This window comes from Brienomyrus brachyistius, chromosome 20 (genome assembly GCF_023856365.1).
Source record: "Brienomyrus brachyistius isolate T26 chromosome 20, BBRACH_0.4, whole genome shotgun sequence".
Taxonomy (NCBI): Eukaryota; Metazoa; Chordata; class Actinopteri; order Osteoglossiformes; family Mormyridae; genus Brienomyrus; species Brienomyrus brachyistius.
Window position 1 is genome coordinate 18724355 of NC_064552.1, and position 14027 is coordinate 18738381.

The 14027-nt window shown below is 41.6% G+C and overlaps 1 protein-coding gene across 1 annotated transcript in view; it reads right to left on the reverse strand.

The window, feature by feature from the left end:
* Nucleotides 1–14001, reverse strand: part of LOC125715608 (calpain-1 catalytic subunit-like) — a 41432-nt gene extending 27431 nt beyond the window's left edge. The window contains exons 1-4 of the mRNA XM_048987373.1: nucleotides 13320–14001; nucleotides 10619–10643; nucleotides 7862–8108; nucleotides 4348–4417 (exon numbers count right to left, since the gene is read on the reverse strand). Of these exons, the coding sequence (XP_048843330.1) occupies nucleotides 4348–4417; nucleotides 7862–8107 (316 nt within the window). The 5' untranslated portion in view covers nucleotide 8108; nucleotides 10619–10643; nucleotides 13320–14001. The remainder of the gene's footprint in view (nucleotides 1–4347; nucleotides 4418–7861; nucleotides 8109–10618; nucleotides 10644–13319) is intronic.
* Between the last annotated feature and the right edge of the window lie 26 nt (nucleotides 14002–14027).

Sequence of the window (14027 nt, forward strand, 5' to 3'; positions counted from 1 at the left end):
TCAGCCCAGGACTCAGGAACAGTTTCACAACTATAAACCACTGCTCTTACGTTATTTAATAGCCACTGCCACTTTAAACCTCAGAACCTTGTTGTGCTGCTTGAATACAGACACTCCTCGCTTAACGACCAAATTGTGTTCCCATGACTCGGTCATTAAACAAATCGGTCGATAAACAAAGAGCCACCCCTTACCGATATTTCAAGCATACTGTACTGGCAGTTGCTTTGTCAGCCATCTTTCATGTTACTTTTGTAACATTTATAAAATTTTTTGTATATTTTTCAAGGTTTATGTGGTAGTGTATTGTATACTGTAATAAGCAGAACAGAGGAAATCAGCTCTAATATACATTACTTGTTGCCGACATCTTGTGCTATGGGTTACACAACAAAGTAAGGAGCATGTGCTGACAGTGTGGTGCAGCACCCACCACGACACCATCTACCTCATGGATGAGAGCCTGAATGCAGCCATGCAGTGGGCGATACTTAAGCACCACACTAGTCCAAATGTGAGTTTTTGTTCAGGTGGCTGGAATGTCAATCCTGCCACCAACCTCCAAGTTTTTCCCTGTAAGTTGGAGGGCCTCCTTATAGGGCTGGATGTAGATTAACATCGTAGCCAGGACAAAGCAATTGCAGGTTAAGGGCCTTGGTCTAGGGCCCAATGGAGTAGAATCACTCTGGCCATTCATGGGATTTGAATCAGCAACCTTCCTGTTCCTGGAACAGATTCCTAGTCTCAGAGCCACCACTCTGCCTGCAATATGGGGTGCAAAATATGAATTAATATATGAAATATGTAGTCTTCGAGATTGCAAACATTAGTGTAGTGAATACTAACCCACTGTGGGAGCAAGACTGAGACTGAGAAAGGGTGATGCAAGATTAGATGCTTGACATCGAGACACCAGGCTGCTTATTTGGTTGTAAGTCCATGTGGTTGTTACAGAGGTAGGCTGTTAAGTGAGGAGTGTCTGTATTGTATGTTCTTATACAGTTATGTGAAGAGCGTACACCCATTTTCAGTTATATGGTTTTAGGTATCAGGACAAAAATTTTAAAAAGTTAAATGGTCCCTGCCATATTATTTAAATGTAACCTCAGGTGTAAAACTACTGACAACAGATTCCACCATGTTGTAATGTCTTGTATTGTGGTTCATCTGAGGTTGGATTTAATTAAGACCTGCTAAGGACCAGGGGCCGTTTGCACAAAACACCTTAAGTTTTCCCCTTAAGTATGACACTTAAGGTTTGATTTCTCCTTAGCTAAGGGATTTATTTAAGGGTGTTGCACAGAACCCCTTAAAATGTTTCCTTATTTAAGGAAAAACATTAAGGGATTTACAACATTGAAAGAGGTTTTACAGCAGTTAAATTTTCCCATTTCCATGGAGACCATTCATACACTTGCACTCGAGCCTGCTTGTGATACCCGTTATCGCCTCACAAAGTTACTCGCAAAGTAAAAAAATGGAAGAAAAGAAAACAGGAAAGCCAAATTGGTCAGAGGAGGAAAAGATTATACTTTTGGAGAAATACAATAAAAGAAAGAACATACTAAAAAGTAAATTTGATCCGCAAATAACAGGAAACAGACGGAAATTGCAATGAAAATTAATTCAAGAAGTCTGGTGAAAAGGTCTATCCAAGACCTTTGTCCAAAAAATTACAACTTATCTGTTCTGGCCAAAAAAGGGATCACTAATTACAGGAGAGAATGCGACAAAACTGGTAAGATAACTCTTACCAGTTGACGTTAACTTACAACTTCAGATAGGTTAAACGACTTGAGGGAACTTTTAACGTTAGTCTATGTTGCTGACAGTGAAATAGATCTCTGTACATAAGTTGCTCATCTTCTTTCAACAAGTTATTATTAAAGTATTTAAGGTACAGATATAAAGTAAACTGTAAGGGCGGGTAACGTTATAGGCTATGGTTAGTTAGCGAGCTCAGCTGAACGTGAAACAGGCTTAACTTTCTATGACTCTCGCGTTTAGACTGCAGCTTCATGTGCTAGGAGCCCGTGGCATAAACCCGCAGAGCAAACATTAACTGCAACTCAGCTGGGGGAGCACAGCTTCGGATTGTGGGGCAATCTAACTGCACATGGTCGGACAAATCATAAATTGACTGCCGGTCAAATTTATAAAGCAAAATCAATTGTTCATCATTAAGTTTATCTAAGGGGTTCTCCCGGTCGCGGAACACTCTTTTTGGGATGCGTTCATTTTCGTAATTTTCTGTATCATAAACTCTGCCATGTTGCAGTTAAGATATGGTTAGAGGTACCTTAATTTTTTTCCCCTTAGTTTTGTTGCTAAGGTTTTTTGTGCAACCGTTAAGGGATTCCTTAAGTATAAGACCAAGATAAGGAGAAAAACTTAAATACTTAAGAGAAAATTTTAAGGAAACGTTAAGGAGGAGACTTAAGGGTGTTTTGTGCAACCAACTATATTTTAAGGAGACCTTAACTCGGACTTTAAGAAAAATCTTAACTTAAGATGTTTTGTGCAACCGGCCCCAGATTTTTTATTATGTCCTGATACATAAAACCTTAAAATTGAAAGAGGGGGTACTTTCTTTTTCACATGACTGTATATTGTTTGTATTGTGTAAGTACATTGTATGTATTACTTGTTCTCGCTATTCTTTTATGTGTTATTTGCAATGTAGTGTCATTCATCGTTATGTCATTCAAGTCTGAAGGGAGGTACGCAAGCTTTTCATTGTACATATAACAATAAAGCTTTTGATTCTTGAGACTCTTAGCAGTGCAATGACAGACAGCAAAAGAACAAATAATAGTTTGTGCAAATAAGCCAAAAGCGCCTAATTAGATGAGTGATCCAAATCTGCAGCATCTCAGGTATCACATATATGATTCTATATGTTATATTTATATATTTTTCAAGTTAGTATGTGGTCAACTTGCAGAATCCTGGCTGCTATAATACCCGTTATGGTACCAGACCATCACTTTCTCACACTCGCAAAGCAAGAACCTAGTTTCCATTCCTTGTCGATTTCACCCACCAGCTGATTATCCGGCATGCCTATCTCAGGCAGTATATTCTAGGAAATTATGCCAGTCCACCGCTATAGCATTGGAAATAAAGTTTGCCTAAGCTTGCATGAAACCATCAGGTATTCATAACAAAGATAAGCCAATGACATTCAAAGACTTTCAGAAGTAGCGTGAAGCATGAAGCATATTTATGTTTAATTATCCTGGAAACTCGAGGGCTGGCCTGGACCCGCCCAGGCTCAGTGCGGTATTACCAGTCTGAAGTGACTCACTGTCATGACGCATCTCCAGGCAAAAACCTGCTGCTTTCTTGGTCAAAGTAACACCCAGAGAAGAGCGCAATGAAGCCCACACTGCATCAGTCCTTCAACAGCCATTTTAATTTGACTTGAAAATGTGGCAGATCCGGTTGCTGTTTTTACAGCACATATCATCACAGTGCCTGCAGAGAGTTGCTCATACTCAGCCACTTTTCCCAAACTTTGCTCTTCTGTAGACCTATTTCAAAAGGGACGGCACCGATTCTTTTTTGGCATCAATCAACACTCAACACCCCATTATGACAAACTGAAAACATGCCTTTAGGAACTTAATTAAATTTTAAAAACTCCCCTTTCTTCCATCTAAAGGTGCTTCTGCAGCGGTTACAGTTATGAGCTCTCTCAGGTGGCTCCTACTAGCTTCGCACTCAGATTTGGGCAGGTACTCACGTTATCCCTAGAAGAGCTCTGATTGCAGACTGCAGCTCACTCACACTCCATATCCCACCTATAGGAGACTGTCTTAAAGTCCAGGTTTCAACTGGGCCACTCCGCAACACTCAAAGCCTTGTCTCCAGCATCGTCTTGACTGTGGACTTTGGACTGTTGTCATACTGAAAGGTGAACCTTCGCCCTAGTCCAAGGTTGTGTGCACCCCCACAAATACGATACCGCCCCCACCACTACGCTACACCTCAGCGATGCTAACAGCCAGGCAATAACTGGCCTCTGGTTGTCAGTCGAGTTCTAGGGGCATCACAAAGATGATCGAGTGTAATATGACGTGTGTGAAATGTCACTATCTGGAATGCCACAGTAAACAGCATGAATACATATATATATGTATAAATGGGAAATTTAATTGTTTTATTTTTAATAAATTAGCAAAAATTCCTAAAAACCTTTTCACTTTGTTATGATGATTGGATGTTTGTTGATGAACAAGAAGAATCAATTCAGTCCATTCTGATAAAAGCGTACAAGATGAAGTTTGAAAAAACTGGGTATTGTATGTTTTCCCAAGCATAGAGAGGAAAGTGGCCTAAACTCACCTAGAGCCCCCTGACAAATATCCGTCCTAGTAGCTCCACCCAAGATGAACTGAGGGTTTTCTGACAGCTCCTGCAGGACAAAAAAATCTGTGATCCGAAGAAATTCCAGGAATATGAAAAACAGCCAAAGATTAATTAAGATATATTGGAGATTAAAACCAAATGAAATTAAATAAAATAAATTTTTGAACAATGTCACTTCATTTTTCAAGTACCTAAAGGATTTTCATAATTTGCTAGTCTAAGAAGAAAAAAACAGCCGCCAGAGTGTTTCATTCAAAATGTGTCCCTCTCGTCTCGGGTTTGTCTGGGGATTGACTCACTCCGCCAGCAGTTAAGTCACGGACCACAGACCACACAGATGATCCAGTCTTAATGGCCTACAGTCCTGCATGGATTTTCCAGGATGCTACATTTTAACACACTGCAGTAAGCAAGCTTTGGATTGCCATAAACCACATGATCCGTTCAATCACCCAACTACTGTTAACAAGAAAGAATATCATGAAACAGTTTCCCTTGGCTTTCATTTCTCTCCGTTTTATTAAATCTATACTCACTGCAGTACCCAGGCAAAGTCTCCATTCTACTCTCCCATCCTAACATCCTATGGTCCTGCTTCCCGTCCCGCCCAGAGCAAATCTTACACGCTGTTACTCACCCGTTCAGATAAAAGGCACTCCTCCTATTCAAAGCATATTTTAAATACATTGCTATGAATACTAATCATACTGTTTATAAATGACTGCCTTTTGTGGCAATCAATAAGGCATAACAGTTAGGAATAACAGGCAACTATAGCATAGCCAGCATTTAACAGGTCACTCCAGACACACACAATGAGCCAGGGATGTGCACACTCTATTAGGCCTGCACATTGAGCAATGTTAATATTACATTATTATGCATATGCAATTGTCACATCCCAAGGACTATGACAGTCAGCTGGGATGAGACCATCAATAGGTTACATGAAAACAGTTTTACTTTGTCATGGCAAACAAAACTTAATTTGTAAGCTCTGCAATTTTAATGATTGTCCCTTTTCAAGATTGCCTAATGTAAGTTAATATATCAGTCTAAAGTTTACTGCCACTGTTTTTGCAAGCACTCTCCGAACCAATCGTAATCATTTTCATCCTTGCAGTTGGACTCATTCATAGACAGTGGCACATTTGTGAGAATTTTAACAAAAATGACTGAGGAGGAAAAAAGCAAACAAGAACTTGTCACAAAAACACATTCAGCTTCCACTGTATGAAAATTAAACCCAATAGTTTATCACTTGTGTTAAACAAAAAGACTTACAAGTTCCATTGAGATCTATTTGTGTTTAAAATTTTTAAGATGCTTAAATTGCATTTATCATTTTTCATTTTAATTTTGTTGTTTTAAATCACCCCTCCTGGAGCCGACACCTTATCGTGGTGGAGGGGTTTGCGTGTTACAATGATCCCAGGAGCTATGTTGTCTGGGGCTTTATGCCCCTGGTAGGGTCACCCAAGGCAAACAGGTCCTGGGTGAGGAACCAGACGAAGTACGGCTCAAAAACCCCTTTATGATGAGAAAAATCTTGGATTCACGGTTTCCCTTGCCCGGACGCGGGTCACCGGGGCCCCCCCCTGGAGCCAGGCCTGGGGGTGGGGCTCGATGGCGAGCGCCTGGCGGCCAGGCCTACACCCATGGGGCCTGGTCGGGCGCAGCCCGAACAAGGCACGTGGGTCCCCCCTCCAATGGGCTCACCACCCATGGGAGGGGCCATAGGGGTCGGGTGCGAGGTGATCTGGGCGGCGGCCAAAGGCGGGGACCTTGGCGCTCCGATCCTCGGCTGCAGAAGCTAGCTCTAGGGACATGGAATGTCACCTCTCTGATGGGGAAAGAGTGGTGGTCCCCCTCTTTAAGAAGGGGGACCGGAGGGTGTGCTCCAACTACAGGGGGATCACACTCCTCAGCCTCCCTGGTAAGGTCTATTGGGGGGTCCGGGAAAGGAGGGTCCGCCGGATTGTCGAACCTCGGATTCAGGAGGAGCAGTGTGGTTTTCGCCCTGGCCGTGGAACAGTGGACCAGCTCTATACTCTCAGCAGGGTTCTGGAGGGTTCATGGGAGTTTGCCCGACCAGTCTACATGTGTTTTGTGGACTTGGAAAAGGCATTCGACCGTGTCCCTCGTGGGGTCCTGTGGGGAGTGCTCCGGGAGTATGGGGTACCGGGCTCCCTTTTAAGGGCGGTTCGGTCCCTGTATGACCGGTGCCAGAGTTTGGTCCGCATGGGCGGCAATAAGTCGGACTCGTTTCCGGTGAGGGTTGGACTCCGTCAGGGCTGCCCTTTGTCACCGATTCTGTTCATAGTTTTTATGGACAGAATTTCTAGGCGCAGCCAGGGCGTTGAGGGCGTCCGGTTCGGTGACCTCAGGATTAGGTCTCTGCTTTTTGCGGATGATGTGGTTCTGTTGGCCTCATCGAGCCGTGACCTTCAGCTCTCACTGGAGCAGTTCGCAGCCGAGTGCAAAGCGGCTGGGATGAGAATCAGCACCTCCAAATCCGAGACCATGGTTCTCAGCCGGAAAAGGGTAGAGTGCTCTCTCCGGGTTGGGGATGGGGTCCTCCCCCAAGTGGAGGAGTTTAAGTATCTCGGGATCTTGTTCACGAGTGGGGGAACGATGGAGCGGGAGATCGACAGGCGGATCGGTGCGGCGTCAGCAGTCATGCGGGCGCTGCATCGGTCTGTCATGGTGAAGAGAGAGCTGAGCCAAAAGGCGAAGCTCTCGATTTACCAGTCGATCTACGTTCCTACCCTCACCTATGGTCATGAGCTTTGGGTAGTGACCGAAAGAACGAGATCGCGGGTACAAGCGGCCGAAATGAGTTTCCTCCGCAGGGTGGCTGGGCTCTCCCTTAGAGATAGGGTGAGGAGCTCAGTCATTCGGGAGGGACTCAGAGTAGAGCCGCTGCTCCTCCGCATCGAGAGGAGCCAGATGAGGTGGCTCGGGCATCTGATCAGGATGCCTCCGGGACGCCTCCCTGGGGAGGTATTCCGGGCATGTCCCACTGGGAGGAGGCCCCGGGGAAGACCCAGGACACGCTGGAGAGACTATGTCTCTCGGCTGGCCTGGGAACGCCTCGGGGTCCCCCCAGAGGAGCTAGACGAAGTGGCCGGGGAGAGGGAAGTCTGGGTCTCCCTGCTGAGGCTGCTGCCCCCGCGACCCGACTCCGGATTAAGCGGGAGATGATGGATGGATGGATGTATGGATGGATGGATGTTTTAAATCATTTGCATCTGTGACGCAAAAAGGAAGCAGTTTTGTCAATTAAACTACAAAAAAAACTAAACTTTCTGAGTTGTTTCTTTCTCATTTGTTTGATTTACCACTATGAGAGTTCACATGAGCAGCTGGGATATATTTAAGACACTTCAGAATATTTGACCTTTTGATCTTTTATTTGGTTTCATATTTGTATTAAGCAGTGAAAAAATGTTGGCCATTTAAGTCAGAGTGTTTGTGAATGACACCTTACCGTGGGCCGTATCCATTTCACGCCCCGCGTCTTGGAAGTGTTGGGGGCCAGTTCCTTGAAGCCCAGGGACAGGGGTTGAGCTGGGAAAGATGGGTCCTCGAAGAGCTGGCCACTCCCTAAACATTCCTGCTTCAGGGATTCGTAGTCCTGGTTGAGAAATTTCACCGCCTGCTCTTGGGTCCCCACGCCTTCTGCCTTCAGTCTGTCCTTTTGTATGCGTGCCGAAATGCCCCCGAACAGGTTCATTCTGGGGTAGGTAAAGGGTAGTGTCAATAACAAGAGCTAAGAAAGTAACCAGAAGGTTAGCATAAGCACTTTCCCAGAATTCTAAGCGGTTGCCAAAAAATCTTAAATGTTTGTTTGCTTAAATAATTTTTTGTTGGTGAATATTTTCTTTTTTATTTCTTGAGTATTCCAGATGCTGAGACATACTTATGTATGTTCAAAATGACTAATTATTTAACTTCAGAAAAATATATATCTTTCATGACTGCAGTACTGGCGGACATTAAAGGGGCATATAAATGGCTGTAAAGGACAGCAGTCTAATTCTGCTCTAACATGCCTCACGGTCCTACTAAACTAGAACAAAGATTTTGTGAGATATACAGTACTGTGTGAAAGTCTTATGCAGTCAAAGAAAGAGATGTTGAAATGATCTTTGTGTTGTGTAAAAATATATCTGTGAAAGTGTTTAGACTCGGTTACTTTAAAACCTCCTCTAAAATCACGTCAGTATTTGCAAACGAAGGTCCAATATTCCCCAGTATTTTTCTGATTCAACCACTAACCTGCTTTGGCTAATTAATACCTCTCAGAGTTAACTAATTAAGTTGGCTAATTAGTTAATTAATTGAGCTGTTGGTGAAATTCAACAACTATGCTGTCAGAAAAAAAGCACCAATTTGTACCTTTGAGGGTACAATTACTTGTCATTGGATCCATACACTCAAGGGTCTGCCAATTGTACCCTAGTTGTAGGTAAATGTAGACTTGCCTCAAAAGCATTCTGTAATATGAATGCTACTCATCATTATGGGTGTTTATAAGGTACCAAAACCGACTCTGAGAAACACTTTTATAGCATTTTAGGTACATTAATGTGGTTTGTGTCTTGGCCTGTACCATTTTTTCTGACAAGGTACATGAAAGAGCTGAGGAGTCCCTGAAGAGAGGTTTGAGGACCAAAGTGGGGTTCTGTCCAAACAAGCTGTCCTGCAAGATCTCAGAAACTTTTAGGAGAACGGAAAAAATACTTGTTTAGTTTTTATCGTGTTATAGATAATTATGTTCTATGTGAAACTGCGTTTTCTTTTCTGAGCAAATATACACAGATAAACAGCCTAAATATTTTCCTTTGACTGCCGAAGACTTTTCACAGTACTGTATGTTGAAATTTCTTGTTTATTCCAAGAAGCCCAGTATTGCAAATCGAATGATGCAAGATATGGTGGAGTTCAACAAACCTACTGTAAAATAGCTGTAGGTCTATTTCTTAAAAAAAATTCTTTAAACTATTATAATATACTCAAAATGTTACACTGCATAAGAAACTACTCACTTGTTATAGCATAATGGGGCAAAACTGTTTCAATGTTTTAAAATGTTCCAAAAAATTCCTTTTAAAGACAGATGCTGAGGGGGTCAATGCCCCCAGGGGGTGATCTAGCTGTCCAACCAAGTGCTGACAATATTACCTTAATAGGAATAATTCTTATGGCACCTGCTTTTTTCAAATAGATTTTGCTGAGGTAAATTTAATAATTTATTGAGATTCTTAAGTTTATAAATTATGATGATGATCCTTACGTTTGCTACCAAACAAATGGTTTTTAAATACCAATAAGCCAAGGTGATAATTTCCACTAGGCTTGGGTGGTATCTATTTTTTATACCGTCAAACCTTCTAGACACTTAAGGATGGTATATGGTACATGATAGTATTTTAAATAAATAAATTATGTCATGTATGCTTCTGTAGACTCTGGAATCAGAGAAACCTAAACGGACTCATCAGTGAGGAAGCTGAGCGCTAGGGAAACAAAGAGATGACTCCTGGTTGTAGACATAAAAAGATCACCTTTTGTTTATCAACACCACTGTCACCACAAGGTTGTACGTCTGCAGCGCATGCGGCAAGTTTACAGCACATTCATGACGCATTTAGTTTCTGGTGCATTAACCTACGCATGCGTGTAATTCTTTGACATGTTTTATTTATTTTTTTTTACTTAAGTCAGGCTCCAATCACCACTAACGTAGTGCAATACAATACATCGTCTCAATACATCGTCTCAATACCAGTTTCATAGAAAGAGGATTGTCTGTATTTTTAACGTTATTAAAAATAATACCTTTTGGATTTATAAATACCAGAGTGCACCATAATACCATTATACTGCCCAGGCCTACTGCCACAGTAGTGTTGCCCAAAATACTCGCAAAATAAACTTCCGTATATTATATATATTAATATTAAGTTTCGAGACTGATCTATGAAAATATGTAAGGCATACAAGTAAAAATCTGCGATACAAGCAGCTACAGTAATAATGATGATGATGAGGTTGATCATAATAATAAAGGGAAAAAAAATCTGAAAAAAAATATCACATTAAATGCATGATGGATAAAAGCCCATATTAATTAATATATTTCAGATTCTGGAACACATAAAGGAAATTTCAAATGCGGTCTCAGAAACTCTCCTAGCCTAAAATAGGTGATCAAAAATACAGAAATATAAATCAGTTTTACCTGCAGGTCTCCCGTCTGCAAAACACTGTAAATAAAAAAATAACTCCAGTTATAATCTGCAGCACAATCAAACACGTTGCTGTAAACAAAAACTATGACCTCGAGCCACGTGTCCTGCAGACATGCCATTTTAAGCACAACCAGAGTCACATTTTTCAAGGGTCTCAGAACAGTCGGGAGGACCCATGGATGCTCAAAACGGACTTTAATGCTGGCAGAATGAGACGGGAACTTGTTGCAGGTTACTGGTGATGAATAAGGATCGTATTTTCTGAGTAAAGACAAGGTGAAGCAGTCTGTAGTGCCAGTAAGGCTAACATCTGCCCAAAGCCTTAACTTCAGCTGGAGTTTGATGAGGTTAGTTGGAAAATTAGGGGAGTAAAAGAGCTAGTTAACATTATATAGTATATACATTGTTTTATATCTAATTTTATTCCAGAAAAGTCCATAAAAATTATCTAAATGTTGTTTTTATTTGTCTATACACCTTCCAGTCAGAGGTGCGCAGCAGGCACATGGACAGCCTGGCAGTGTCTGGGGGCCCCCAGCACTTTATGGGACCCTCAAATGCATAAAAGTATAGAACTAAATAATGTAAAAGGGCAGAGTGGCCTAAGGTGACATTTTTATCTGTGCCCAGAATTTCTATCTGTGCTGGGCGAGGAACGTCCCAGAAGAGACAACAGTCAGTCAGAGAAGACACAACTGGTCATACAAAACAGGACAATTAAAGTCACAGTTCTCCAGATAATGACGGGGAGCAAACCAGAGGAACCTTACGCGACACGAGGAGAACAATGTATCTCCACACACACAGAGCGGGGGCAGGATTTGAAGCCACAACCCCTATGCTGGTGCCGTTTATTAATTTGTACTTGTTAAACATTATCATTCAAACTTAAAAATGCAGTGGCTCATTAGATAGCAGTGAGAGAAGCATCACTGGGCTCTGTTCTCAAATCCTGTCTCCACTTTCTGTCTACATATCTGCTTTCATCCCAAGAGTTCGGTTCTTCTCCCGGCATTCTGGGCATGGAGCGCCCCTCCCTGTGCCCTTGGTCTTCTAAGGTAGGATGCAGACTTACTGTGACCCTCTACTGGGTGAGAGGTTATGGGCAGTAGACAAATAATCCATATTTATCCAGATGGGGGTAAAAAAAACATAAAACCACAGTTTCAATGTTAAAAGACCATATTTGCTTATACTGGACAACTAAGAAAGGCATTTTAAAGCTGAAATGTTTCAAATCTGAACTCCATCAAGCCTTAAAATCAATCCATCCATCTTCCAAATTCTTATTCATCTCAGAGTCACCAATGACCTGGAATCTATCCCAGTAAGCAGAGAAATATGGACTGGGGTAATGGGGCAGACCCAGGATGGGATGCCAACCCATTGCAGGGTGCGCACGCACACGCACATACACACACACACACACACACACACACACACACACACACACACACACACACATACGTCACCCATGAATGAAGCGGCCCTTTCAATGTTTTGTAAAATGTCTTCTGTGTAATCAGTACAATTAAAAGTATAGGTGAGTGGCTGTGAGCGCTGTCTGTCTTTAATACCAAGTGCTGTGTGCCCAGGATGTAACTGCTGGGATTTACTGGCAGTCCAGGAGGCTGGATGAAGCTCCAAAACACATGGAATCCACTGCCCTCTCCATGTGGGTGGAGTCTCTCTGTGTGGGTGGAGTCTTTCCACATTCTTGGCTGCACTAACACAAGCATTCATGCACGTTACATTTTTTCCCAATGATGAACAAACACTTTCCTTCTCTTCTGAATAAATATTTCATTCTGCTGGTGTATTGGGCTAGATTGCTGTTAGAGAAAACTCAAATGTTATTTGTTGTGAACATACATCTAATTTATTGTTTTGCATGTGTTCTTAGATACAGGGATGCAATTTATTTTAAATTGCAAGATTGCAAGAAAAATATCAGTCTAGAGAATATTATAACATAATTTAATTTATGTTATAAATAAATCCTCTTATCTTCACTTATTATTACATAGCTGAGATGTTACATGCTTTCAAACTATATTGATTTAATTGATTATAATGCTAAAACTGAGAAAAAAGTTACAAATAGATTTTATTAATTATTAAAGAATAATAATTCATAGAATTTTTTAGCTACAGTTAACCTTTAACTGCATCATGATTTGATGCTATTATTAAACATTACATATCAGAATGTGGCAGATATCTATATCTTGTCGCTTAAAAATGGTATTAATTGAAAAGAACATTTACAGTTTTTCTACCGCCAGTATCGGTGAATGAAATCATCCCCAAAGAGATGTTAGTAAACAGGAACTGCAGTTTCCACCTCTGGATCAAAACTGTCATCAATAAAAGTCGTATATTCAAAATAATAATGCAGATATAGATGCCAGAACGAGACAGAATAGAAACTATACGCAAAGCTACAAAGGAGTCAATGCCAGCTTTAACGTTTTGTATAGCTACAAGAAACAAGCAAAAAAAAATGATATTTGAAAAGTAAATAAGCCTAGGTGCTGCCGTCACCAGTACGATTCATAAGCAGCAAATGTAACACTAAAATTCAGCGCTATTTATTGACTTGTAATACATGTGAGCATATATATATGACGTGTTTCTGAGGCAAACGGAAGAAAGTGCGTGAAATCAGAAAATGTATAGGATTAAACTCACCGCGTCACGGTCAGTTTTCCTCGGTGGCACCTTTTACGGTACGTTCGAATTCAATAGCAGTGTTCTGGGATGTATGCACTGAAGATGCCCCGTAATGATTATTATTGAATGCAGATCTCCCAGCAGTCCGCGGTCAGGCCCCGTCAGGCCCAGCCCAGATGAGAAGGGAGGGGCGCTGGCTACGCATCTGCGGCCACTGCGAGCGCTGGACCCGGCATAACACTATTAACGAACCGAACGTACTCTTTCGTACCATTCGTACTCTTTTTTTAAAATAGTATGAAATGTCCGCGATTTCGCTTTGTTTCGTTTTGATCCTGTATTTACTTTCCTCAATCGGAATACTTTCTATGTGCATATATGTGCATTCGCTTTGACGCACCTCTTTTCATCCCGTCCCCAGTCCTCTGTGTTGGAAACTCTATCATACTACCACTCTGTTTATGCGATTCATCATATTTTAAAAAGCAAGGTGAAATTTAGTTAAGGCAGAGCGTTAATTCTGATTTCCCAGACTCATGTGGCACTTTCTGCATAAGAAACAAATCGTAACTATTTCGGACCATTTTCCGAACTTAAGAGGAAAGGGATCGCATTGAACGCACGTTGGTATAAAAACAGAGACCTGATGGTGTCGCTGTTGAACAATTACATTGGTTCAATTCAATAAGGTAGTACGTACTGTATATTTATTGTTTTTGTTATAAA